General features: G+C 46.3%; 1 protein-coding gene across 1 annotated transcript in view; it reads right to left on the bottom strand.

Moving 5' to 3' along the window:
* Positions 1-2,512, bottom strand: part of Crkl (CRK like proto-oncogene, adaptor protein) — a 28,054-nt gene extending 25,542 nt beyond the window's left edge. The window contains exon 1 of the mRNA XM_005077558.4: positions 1,752-2,512. Within this exon, the coding sequence (XP_005077615.1) occupies positions 1,752-2,062 (311 nt within the window). The 5' untranslated portion in view covers positions 2,063-2,512. The remainder of the gene's footprint in view (positions 1-1,751) is intronic.
* Between the last annotated feature and the right edge of the window lie 10,270 nt (positions 2,513-12,782).

Below are 12,782 nucleotides of genomic sequence, written 5' to 3'. Positions count from 1 at the left end.
TAATGAAGCTGACAGCATCTACTAGCACCTTTGTGTTTCAGAGTTCTTAGTATCCTCATTTCTATAACAGATTATTATTTGCAGTCACTTTCTATGTTTTACTTTTTTTTTTTAATTATTGATGTGTGTATGGATACTCACTTGCCATGGTGCACATACTTAGGCTAAAGGAAGGATAACTTTGTGGAGTCTGTTCTCTCTTTCCACCTTTATGTGGCTTTGGGGGAATAAAACTCAGGCGGTGAAGCTTTTTTTTGGGGGGGTGAGGGATGGGTTTTGAGACAGGGTTTCTCTGTGGCTTTGGAGGCTGTCCTGGAACTAGGTCTTGTAGACCAGGCTAGTCTCGAACTCAGAGATCTGCCTGCCTCTGCTTCCCAAGTGTATGGTAACACCTCATCAAGCTTTTGTTGCAAACACTTTCATTCACTAAGCCATCGAGCCTAGCCCCTTCTCTACAGTTTTTTAAACTCCATTGATTTTGGCAGTTAACTTTACACTCTTTGTACCATTATTTCTTCTATCCTAAAAAAGAAACCCTTTTACTTTTAGTAGGTGTCCTTAATTAAGTATAGCACCTTTTCATCTTCAAAGTTCAGAGCAAATTACCTCATTAGCAATTCTATGAAGTCAGCTCACCCTGAGAAGTCTAAATCAATCCCCAGACCTTTTTAGAAAATGGCTTGGAAATAGACCAGGCAGTGAAATACCTTTTGAAGTCTACTTTTTCAACTCACATTTGGTATCATTTGGTATAATTCGATATTCATTCGGGGAAATGAAAACAAATTACAAAATAATGCATTTTACTCAAAACACTTGGAGATCAGCATCTTTTCTTCTTCTTTAAGACAGGGTCTTGCTATAGCCCTTAAGCTTGGAACTCAAGGTCCTCTTTTCCATAGGTTAGGGGTGTGTATCTCTCATGCAGCTCTACTTCAGTTTCTTTAAAGTATATGTTAAACCATTAAATTTAATTACCCTCCCCCAAAATCTAAAACTGAATTAATGTAGAATTAAGGTATATATACTTCTCACCAGGGAGAGATGGTACAAATTTCCTCAAATATAATCTCAATCTCTTTCTTTTGTAATTCTAGTTTAAGAAAGGGAGGGAGGGCTACTTCAAATTCGGCATCAGATTCTGAAATTTCTACGTTTTCGATTCATTTTTAACGATTTTTCCAAAGGTTGCAGTTAGCTATTCAGATGCAGGGGTTCCAAAACGTTAAATGGTGTGCAAACTACATGAATCTTCAAGGAAGAGAACCATGGCTCTCTTCAGAATCTCAAGGAGGTCTATATACTTTTTAAGGTTTTTTAAAAGAATTCTGCAGCCAGACGGTGGTAGCACACACCTTTAGCCCCAGCACTCGGGAGGCAGAGTCTGAGTTCGAGGCCAGCCTGGTCTACAGCGTGAGTTCCAGGACAGCCAAGATTATTTCAAAGTGAAACCCAGTCTCGAAAAACCAAAAATTTAAATAATAATTATTATTATTCATTAGTATTAGTCAGCTAAAGTAAAAAAAAAACTGTGTATGTGTGTCGGTGGGTGCATTTGAACAATACAATCACAAATGCATCCTTTTAACCAATGACCCAGATCCTGACATTGGCCTTCCAATTCGAATATCTTCTGGTTTAGAATGAGGCAAAAAAAGTTCAACTCCCCCTACCCCAAAATTCAATCTCTGACCGACCCTCCGCATCGGGTCAGGTTCCGAGCCCGAGCAGGGCAGCGGGAGCTCGCGTACCTGGGCGCTGGTTCGATTAAGGTGGTAGTATCCAGGTAGTGGATCTTGTAGAACTCCAGCAAAGCCGGCAAATGATCAAACTCCTGGTCCCCGATCTTAAAGCGGCGGTTGGGCAGGGAGTTGATGATGTAGTGCGAGACACGCGAGTTCTCGGACACGGACAGAACATAGTCCCCGGGGCAGGTAGAGGAGTCCCGGACTAGGAACATGCCGTGGCGCTGGCCCTGGAGACGGGTCTGAGCCTCCTGGCGAGACACTGGTCCCATGTACCAGGCAGAGCGGTCTGCAGAATCAAACCTGGCGGACGACATGGTGTTGGGTCCGGGGATGGGCGGCGTCTGCTGCTCTCGCCTGCTCGTGAAGCCTTTACCCGCTGTCGGCTTGGGGGCCGAGGATGGGCCTCTCGGAAGACCTCGAGGAGCAATCAAAGGGCTGGGTCAGGACCTTCCTCTCGGCTCCGGGCCTCGCAGCATCCTCCGCCACCGCCCGCCTGCACCGGGCCGCCTCACGGAAACAGCCGACCCGGGAACACTGGGCAAAGCCCTGGGGTCGAGGTGGGCGAAGCGGAGCGGTAGCAGAGGCCGCCTCGGGCTTCTCAGCTGTCGGCGCCCAGGGGTGGCTCCAGTCACTTCTGTCCTGGAATCCGCCGGCTCCGCAGCCTCAAGAGCCAGCACCGACCCTCGCCGTCACACGAAGCAGCCTTCCCCAGCAAGAGTCGCGCCTCCCGGGCCGTTGCGCCCAGCCCGTTCCCAATAGCCACAGCAACAAAATGGCGGACGCGGGAGAAGCGGCCGGGCACCTCCCCCTTGGTCCAGCGCACTCTGTCTGCGCACGCGTGGAGCCGGGCGCTACCCCCCACCACGGGGCCCGCCCTTTGACGTCTCTCCGCGCAGCCAATCAGGAGTGCAATCGCAAGGGTCCCGCCGTGAGCCTCTCGTGCTGGCTCCCGCGTTCCGGGAGGAGATTGAGGAGGCAGTGGATCAGGCCCTTCCTGGGCCGCAGAGCCGCAGTCAGGCCACTGCTGCCGCGGCCGCCGGGCCTCCCGCACTTGGCGAGAAAACAGCTGGAGCCGAGAGGGAACAGCGTTTTGAAAACCTGCTTCTGGGAACAAAGCGTAACGTGCTGGCTTGTCTGGCCGGGGAGGCGTGGCCCTCAGGTGACTGCGAGCCAGAGGGCCCTGATAAATCAGGTGGCTTAGGAAAGGCATGACCTAGGGTGAGGTGACCATCAAATAGGTTACTGAATAACGCCTACCCTGGGTGATTCGACTTGGCACACGTGGAACTAATGCTTTAGGAGGACTACAGTCGGATGACAACCAGGCCACCACAGGCTCTCAAATGCAACACCTCTATGACTTGAAGGTCTTGCCTGCTGTAGATCGTTGTTTTCCCACAGTCCGCTTCCTGCCATTCCACATTGCTCGGCTCCCGCCGTGCCCTCCCAACGTATTTCCTCCATCCCCACTAGGATCAATCTTTTCTTTATTTTGGGGTGGGACATTTAAGACAGGGTTTCTCTGTATAGCCCTGGCTGTCCTGGAACTTACTCCGTAGACTAGGCTGGCCTCGAACTCACAGAGATCCTCCTGCCTCTGCCTCCTGAGTGCTGGGACCACAGGTGTGTGCCACCACTGCCTGGCTAGGATCAAATTTTAATACAATACCTTTGTTTTGCCTGCCTTAATACCATGTCTAGTCTTTAATGAATGATCAGACACTTGTTAAATGAATGACTATTGTGAAAAAATAACCAAGACACTGATGTCAGGTTATTTATTTTTTGGGTTTTTTTTTTTTTTTTCGAGACAGGGTTTCTCTGTGGCTTTGGAGGCTGTCCTGGAACTCACTTTGTAGACCAGGCTGGCCTCGAACTCACAGAGATCCACCTGCCTCTGCCTCCCGAGTGCTGGGATTAAAGGCGTGCGACACCAACGCCTGGCCTGATGTCAGGTTATTGATCATAGCATTTCCATATTGGATGAACAGAAGGTTATAACCCATGCCAGGGGTAGTGGCACACACCAGTGAGCCCAACCTTGGGGAGGTGGAGGCAGGAAGGTTGTGAGTTCAGGGCCTGCTGAGTTTTATAAGACCCGACCGAAAACAGGAAATCAGAAAAGGGGGAGGTCTCAAAAGAAAAAAAAAACTGGAAAAGCAAACCCTGCTTAGATTTCTGTTAGTGAAATTTCATTCTGGCCATGTCAAGGTCTTTTTGCCTTTTTGTAACAGCATTAAGCATGTCTTCCCCAATTGAGCCAGGAAGATGGCTTAAGGAGTAAGCTCTAGCCAGACAAGCCTAAACACCTGAGTTGGATCCCTGGGGGTCTGAGAATGGAAGGAGAGCCAACATTAAGAAAGTTGTCCTCAAGCTGGGCACTGAACTCAGGAGGCAGAGGCAGGCAGATCTCTGTGAGTTTGAGGCCATCCTGGTCTACAGAGTGGGTTCCAGGCCAGCCAGGACTATACAGAGAAACCCTGTCTTGGAAAAACAATAATAAAGTTGTCCTCTGACTTCTGTGTAGGGTGGTGGAATACATGCATGCACTCACACATCATACGCAAATACACGCAAGAAAATTAAAGCATGCTTTATGTTGATTTAGCCTCAGTTGTAATTGGCATAGCTCAGATTTTGAATTTGATCAAGTTCAAATCATGTTTGAAGTTCAAACAGTCCACTAGATGGGTTACTTAATCACTCTGTGCCTGACCCTGAGACTACTAGCACTTGTCTCCTAGGTAAATGTACTAGCCAGCTGTGGTGAAGCATGCCTTTAATCTCAGCTCTCTAGAGGTAAAGGCAGGAAGATTTAATTAGTCCAAGTTTGAGGCTATCCTGGCCTATATATTGACTTCCAGACCAGCCAGGGATACATAACAATATCTCAAAAAGCAGAAAACAACAACATACACACACACACACACACACACACACACACACACACACACACACACTATAATATCACCTGTTCCAAAGGTTGAGCAGGAGGATGGAGATTCAAGGCTAGCCTATGAAACATTTTTTTTTTGGAGACAGGATTTCTTTTTTTAAAGATTTATTTATTTACTATGTATACAGTGTTCTGCCTCTACACCAGAAGAAGGCACCAGATCTCTTTATAGATGGTTTTGAGCTACCATGTGGTTGCTGGGAATTGAACTCAGGACCTCTAGGAAGAGTAGTCACTGCTCTTAACCTCTGAACCATCTCTCCAGCCCGAGACAGGGTTTTTTACTGGCCTAGAGCTCACCAAGTATATGAGGCTGGCTAAGCAGTGAATTACAGATCCAGCTATCCTTGCCTCCCCACACTGAGATCACAGCACATACACCATCACCAATAGCTTTTTATGTGAGTTCTGAAGAGCAAACATTTTATACAAAGAGCTGTCACTCCAGCCCCTTGTTTGTTTGATGTTTTTTAAAAGAAATTTAATTTGAGAATTTCATTCATATATACAAGACATTTTGAGCATATCCACCACTCCCTTCTTCCCTCAGCCCTCTCCTCTTGGAGTCCCAAAATATTAGGCCCCCTTCCCAATTTCATGTCTTTTTTTTTTTTCTTTTTCAGACAGAGTCTCACTATGTAGCCCTTGGATGTCCGGAACTCAGAGCTACCTGCCTCTCTCTCCTAAATGCTGGGATTAAAAAAGTGAGCCACCACACCCAGCTTCTGCTCCTTCTCCTTTGGCACATTAGAGTTGGTCTTTTCAAAGTGTCATGCATACCTTGAAACCCCCACTGGTACCCAGTATTTCATCTTTTGTCCTGGTTGGATTGTACCAATTGTTCTACCTTGTATTCAAGCTCAGATATTTTTTTCCTTCTCTTCATATTGTTGAGGTTTTCCCTAGAGTTTGTTATTTGGCTTACTATGTTTTTCACTTCTAATATTTCAGATTGTTTTTTCTTCAGTATTTCTACAGTCAAACTTGACCAAAAGACCAAGAAACAATTTTCTTTGATATTTATATTTTTAATAATTATTATTTTTATTTTACATACTTTGGTGTTTTGTTTGCATCTAAGTCTATGTGAGGTTGTCAGTTCTTGGAGTTACAGTTATTAGCTCTCATGACGGGGCTGGGAATTGAATCTAGATCCTTTGGAAGAACAGTCAGTGCTTTTAACCACTGAGCCATTCCCCCAGCCCCTTTCTCTCTCTGTCTCTCTGTCTCTCTGTCTCTCTCTCTCTGTCTCTGTCTCTCTCTCTCTCTCTCTCTCTCTCTCTCTGTCTCTACCTTTGAGACAGGATTTCTCTGTGTAGTTCTGGCTGTCCTGGAACTAACTCTGTAGATCAGGCTGGCCTTGAACTCAGAGACCCTGCTGGGATTAAAGGCATGTGCCACTACCAACTGGCTGATCGCCTTTCTTTTTTGGCTCAGCTCTTTGTGTTTTTAAAATGATGATTATTATAATCCTTAAGTTCTTTCTCTGGGATTTTATTTAACTCACTCTCGCTAGATGCCATTACTGTGGTGTACATAATGTTTAAGGAGTTGTGTTGGTGTCCTGGTTTCATTTCTGCTGGTGTGGTAAATACCCTGACAAAAGCACTTTAAGGGAGAGAGGGCTTATTTGACTCGAAGTTCCAGGTTAGAGCCCATCATGGGAAATCAAGGCAGGAACGTGAAGCAGCCAGTCAAAGTAACAGATCCAGAGCAGAAAGAGGGCCTGGAACAATGGCTCAGTGGTTGGGAGAACTGGCTTATTTTCCAGGGAAACAGGGTTCGATTCCCAGGGTACTTATGGCTGCTCACAACTGGAGCTCAAGTCCCAAGAAATTCAATACCCTCTTCTGGTCTCCAGGGGACTGCACTCATGTGGTACACATGCACATGGGCAAAAAACCCATACACATAAAATAACAAAAAGAACCAGGAGAAAGCAGAGAAATAATTAATGCATTGATGCCTACTTCTCTTGTTAAAACTCTCACACCAGGTGGTGCCACCACACGCCTTTGGTCCTAGCACTTGGGAGGCAGAGGCAGGCAGACCTCTGAGTTTGGGGCAGCCTAGTCTACAAAATGAGTTCCAGGAAAGTCAGGGCTACACAAAGTCTAAAAACAAAACCAAAACAAAACCCAAATTTCTTTTTATTCTTCTGGAACTGAGTACTTACTGTGTAGCTGTTCTCTCTAGAGGGAGGAGAGAAGCCAGAGGCACACAAGCTCTAATAAGTAAAGGAAACATACAGACTCAGAAAATAAATGAAACTTACAAAGCCTAGGAAGGCCCTGAACTTCCGGAGATTTATATGCCCTCCCCTCCCTAAAGAAACAGAAGTAGTCAGCATTTGCTAGTGAGACACATCTGGTATTGGGACCTTGCAGCGAATTTCAAAGATGTGGCCTAGGAGAGTCATCCCACATGCTGGGTGGGTTTTAGAAGATGCAGCTGCTTTTGAGTCATCCATGATCTAAGTAACCCTGAGACCTACACCATAAATAACCCAATAAACTGTATCACTAAACTGGACTTGGTGGAATTACCTTTGGTCTGTTGTCAGCGCATTGTGTGAGGGATAGACTCTGGGTTACATCTCCACAGGAAAGGTCACAAAACTTAGTTCATGATTAAGTTCCTGGACCATCCAAGGTCCTCCCACTCAGTTCCTAGCGCAAGCCTACTGAAAAAGCAGTAATGACTGAGGTCAGAGTCTAACCCTTCAGGTCAGGCAGTCAGACCAGTCTATACCTGCAAAGGCAGTGACTCAGCTTCTACAAAGGGTTACTCATCCAGGAGCGAAGCCCCAACCCCCTTCAGCAGCTGTAGTAAGCTAGCATCTGTGTGGTTGAAACAATATAAACACCATTTCAGGAGTAGTGTTCGGGGCAGTAAGGGTGTTTGTCACTTCTCAGAACATGCTGTCCATGAAAGGCCTGCTCAGCAGACAGAATATCTAGTCCCTGGAGCTGCTTCTGTGAGCTTTTCCTTGCTCTAGCTTTCCTCTTGACTTTATTCTGCAGAGTAATGGTGAAGTGACAGAGAGGGTTCCGGTTGTCCCAATCCTCACGGCCAATCATGATGATGCCTACTCAAAGAACCGTATTTTCTTTTTTAATTAATAAAATGTTTTTCTAGCCCAACCAAAGTTCCTCCTCTCCTCCTAGTCCCTCCCTCAAACCTCCCCATTTCCCAACTCTACCCACTCCTCATTTTTGCTTCAAAAAAGGGCAGGCCTCCCCTGGCTGTCAACCAGCCATGGTCTTTCAAGTTGCATGAGACTATTAAGGGTAGATGAGGCAACCCAGTAGGAGGAAAGCGTCCCAAAAGCAGGCAAAAGAGTGAGAGACAGGCCCTGCTCCCACTGTTAGGAGTCCGAAAGGAAGATTAAACTAAACAACTGTAATGCATGTGCAGAGGACCTAGTTCAGTCCCATGCAGGCCCCTGGTTGGCAATTCAGATTCTGTGACCCCCTATGAGCTCTGGTGAGTTGGTTCAGTGGGAGAGCTGTATTTTCTTGTTGACTCCACACCTTTTTTTCTTTTCTTTTTTTCCCTTCAGGATTATGGATCAAACCCACTTGTTTGTGCTCAGCCCATGCTCTAGCACTGAACTACAGGGTTCCCTATGTAGTCCTAGCTGGTTTCAAAACTGTGATTCTTCTCCCTTAGCCTCAGGGTACTGGGGTTCCAGATGAGTCCAATCACACCTAGTCCAAAGGCTCCCTGCCCCCTGCTCTTATTATTGGGGTTAGAGAATTGCTTTTGTAAAGGACCTGGGTTTGGGTTCACTGGGCCCTCGTGGTGGCCCCTGACCATCTGTAACTCCAGTTCTGTGGGATCCTGTGGTTCCTTATCTCCAGGGGTGTTGGTCATACTCCTGGTGGAAATACATATGCACAGAAAAACACTCATACATACAAACTAAGTAAATATTTCTTAAAAATTGTTTTATTGCTGGGTTGTAGAGAGCTCACACACTGTGGCACCCATATGAACCTCACGGATCTGCTGTGTAAGGCCAGTTGTTGCCTGACTTCTGTATGGGCTCTGGGGTTGAACTCAAGATGTCAGGCTTCACAGCAAGTGCCTTTACCCATCGAGCCATCCTGGTGGGAGATCTTTCCGCATGTGCTTCATTTAGACCAGAAGAAAGGTGTTTTGTCATCGAGAAAATCACGTTGTGTTAGACTATGAAGCCCGTGTATACTGGCCCTGCCCTGCTCAACCTAGGACATGAATAAGCACTGAATGCCGGGCGGTGGTGGTGTCCACCTTTAATCCCAGCACGCAGGAGGCCAGCCTGTTCTACAGAGGGAGTTCCAGGAAGCCAGGTGTACACAGAGAAACCCTGTCTTGGAAAAAAAAAAGCACTACTGAATCTTCTGGGGGGTTTGTTATTATTAATGATGTTTTTAAATGCTCAAATTGAATCCAGCACCTTGTGCATGCTACAAAAGTGATTAGCACTGAGCCACAACCCCAGTTCAATCTACTTTGTTGTTACTGTTGACATGTAGTATCGCTATTGTAGCTCTGCTGGCTAGTTTTATGTCAGCTTGACACGATTAAGGGGAAGGAACCACAGTTAAGAAAATGCCTTCATTAGATCAGGCTATAAGCAAGCCTGTGAGGCTTTTCTTAGTGATAGATGAGGGAAGGGTCCAGCCTGTTATAGGTTATGCTGCTCCTGGGCTGGTGGTCCTGGGTGCTATAAGAAAGCAGGCTGAGCAAGCCATGAGGAGCAAGCCAGTAAGAAGCACTCATCTGTGGCCTCTGCATCAGCTCCTCCCTCCAGGTTCCTTCCCTTTTGAGTTCCTGTCCTGTTTCTTTCAGTGATGGCCTACAACATGTAAGTATGACCCTAATAAACCCTTTCTTCCCCAAGTTGCTTTGGTCATGTTTTTTCTTCATAGCAACTGAAACTCCTACTAAGGTGACCTCAACTTTCAATCCTGTCTCAGCTTCCTCATTGCTGGGACTTTAAGTTGGCCTAGTTTTCTGATTTTTTTTCTTCGAGACAGGGCTTCTCTGTGTAGCCTAGTTCTCTGATTTTAACTTGGCTCCTCAAATGGTTTGCCTTTACCAGAAAGAATAAGCTTTAATACCATGATTAGAATTTTACCTCTCCCCCTTCCCTCCCTCCCTCCCTCCCTCCCTCCCTCCCTCCCCCTCCCCTCCCCCCCTCCAGTCAATGAAAGTTCCTGAATGCTGCTCTGTGCTGTACCAGGCATGGTCTTCAGAGATTTTACATTCCAGCTTAAATTGCCCAACAGTTGAAGAGGGCAAACATGTCCTTCTCAATTCAAAATTTCTTTGGATGTTGGTTAGCATTCGTAGGAAATGACTGGGTCTTACGGAACTGATTATTCAATGTCGTCCAGAGCCTGTGACATGTGATGCTGATGTAGGTTGACATCCCTAACTGGCACTCCTGTCATAACCACAATTGGGATCAGAACTTTGTTTGCTTTTTGAGACAGTTTCTCTGTGTAGCCTTGGCTGTTCTGGAGCTCACTCTCATTCTGTAGACCAGGCTGGCCTCGAACTCACAGAGATCTGCCTGCCTCTACCTCCTGAATGCTGAGATTAAGGGTGTATACCACCATCGGCCAGCAAGGAAGGTGGAAACTTTAAACCAAACACATTAACAAAAGAAAAGCAGGGCTGGGAATGTGGTCCAGTAGGCAAAGTGTCTGCCCAGCATAGTTCTGGGTTCTATCCCCAGCACCATGTAAACTAGGGAGTGGTGGCATGTGGGGCACAGAGGTCTTTTTGACCATAATCCCCCAGAATGTCTGATGGGGGATGTCTTTCCGTATGCTGTGAATATATATTTCTCTTATTAGTTGAATAAAGTTGTTTCAGCCAATGGACAGGCAGGATGTTGCCAGGCAGGAAGTACGGGCAGGGCTACCAGACTAAGAGAATGAAGAGAGGAGTCTCTAAGGAAACGAAATGTAGCTACCAAGAAGGTAGGATGCCCAGGCATTCTTCAGTAAGTCAAGACCATGTGGAGACAGATTAATAGAAATGGGTTGATAATTAAGAAAGCTAGCCATAATCCTGAGCCATTAGCCAAACAGTTTATAGTTAATATATGCCTCTGGGACTGAATAGTGGCAGGAACTGCATGGGTCAGAAACTTCAGTCCCCATGTGATGCTCAAATGTTTGGCAAGAATTTCCATGTAAAACCTGAGAAAAGCTTAGAAAGGGTTCTGAATGCACAGAAACGGAGCCACACTGGGCTTCCTAGTCCTTAGGGGAGATGTCATGTGTGCTTTATAGCTTGATGACCTCTATGCTAACCCAGTCAGAGGCCACACCAGATCCTAGTCACATGTACTTTTTTAAGGAGTTTCTCTGAAGTCACCCCTTAAGCTTTATTGTGCACCTGCACTTGGAATGACTGTTGCCTGGAAACTTTCCCCCAGATTGTACTGTGCAATATGCTGGCAATAAACCACCTGGCATTGCTGGGTAGTGGTGGCGCATGCCTTTAATCCCAGCACTTGAGAGGCAGAGGCAGGTAGATCTCTGTGAGTTCAAGGCCAGCCTGGCCTACAGAGCAAGTTCCAAGACAGGCTCCAAAGCTGCACAGAGAAACACTGTCCTGAAAAACCAAAAACCAAACCAAACCAAAAACAAAACAAAATAACAACAAAACAAAACGAAAACACGTAAACAAACCAAAAAGAAAAAAAGCCCACCACTCTTACATCTTAATGGTCCATTTTCCTACTTACTGTGACACCTGCAGGGACCCCCTCAGTGGCATGTGCCTATGATCTTAGCACCGAACAACTTGAGGCAGGAGGATAAGAACAAGGCTATGCTGGGCATGTTGGTTCATGGCTTCCTTTAATACCAGCACTCAGATGGGAGAAACAAGGGGAAATCTGTGAGTTCGAGGCTACCATAGTCTACACAGCAAGTTCCAGACCAGCCAATGCTACATAGTGAGATCCTGTATTAGCAGAAGAGTAAGAAGAAGAAGTTGTTGTTGAAGACCATCCTTGGCTACATATTAAATTTGGGGCCAGTCTGGGATACATGAGATCCTGTCTCAAAAGCAAAAACAAGAAAAACAAAATAGCTTGGGTTCACCTCACTGGTGAAGCACTTGGCCAGCAAGAATAAGGCCCCTGTGTATTAGCTACTGCCCTACTGCTGTGATAAATTACCATGATCAAGGCAATAAATACAGTTATAAAGAGTTCATTTGTCTTATTATTCCAGAGGGATAAGAGTCCATCATAGCAGAGAAGCATGGCAGCAAGTAGCAGGGATGGTGGCTGGAGCAGGATACCGAGAGCTCAGTTCCTGAATTGAGAGCACACAGACAGGGAGAGAACCGAGATGGCGTGAGGTTTACACACTCAAAGCACAGGGAGAGCACTGGGATGGCGTGAGGTTTACACACTCAAAGCACAGGGAGAGCACTGGGATGGCGTGAGGTTTACACACTCAGAGCCTGTATCCCTCGATGTATCTCCTCCAACCAGGCCACACCTCCTAAACTTTGCCCAACAGCATCACCAACTAGTTTTCAAATACATGAGCCTATTGGGGACAATTTCATTTAAACCATCAAATCTGGGTTTGAGTTTCAGCACCGAAAATAAACAAATAGGTAAAGGAATGCAGCCACTCAGACATGGAGACTGCTCTTGGTCTCCATGTTCACATCTGATCTTGGTGGCTACAGTCCTGTGAATGCAGACTTTTTGGGATGAGAAGTTTCTTTCAAATCTATAATGGTTCTCTTCCATCCTCTCTCAATCCAGTTCTAGGAAGTCAAGTTCCGCCTTGCCATGAGGAACTCTCTGGAAGAACCTGGGGTATCGATGTGCAGAAATCAATGACGAGTCAGTTTTCATTCAAGTCCTCTGATCCGAGCTCCGGTTCTGGCTCCCAGCCTTCTGTCCAATGGCCCTGGATGTGGACATTTTGTCCTAGGTCCATGGGTCAGAGTTCACATCCTCACTGTTCTTCCTGCCTTTGCTACCTGGCAGGGTCAGGTCATGTCTTGAACTATAGTTATACTGTGGACCCTTGTCAATGTGCTGTCAAGCA

The sequence above is a fragment of the Mesocricetus auratus genome, unplaced genomic scaffold, assembly GCF_017639785.1.
Source record: "Mesocricetus auratus isolate SY011 unplaced genomic scaffold, BCM_Maur_2.0 Super-Scaffold_100008, whole genome shotgun sequence".
Taxonomy (NCBI): domain Eukaryota; kingdom Metazoa; phylum Chordata; class Mammalia; order Rodentia; family Cricetidae; genus Mesocricetus; species Mesocricetus auratus.
The sequence above is the reverse complement of the archived record's forward strand: the minus strand, read 5'-3'. Positions and strand labels throughout refer to the sequence as shown.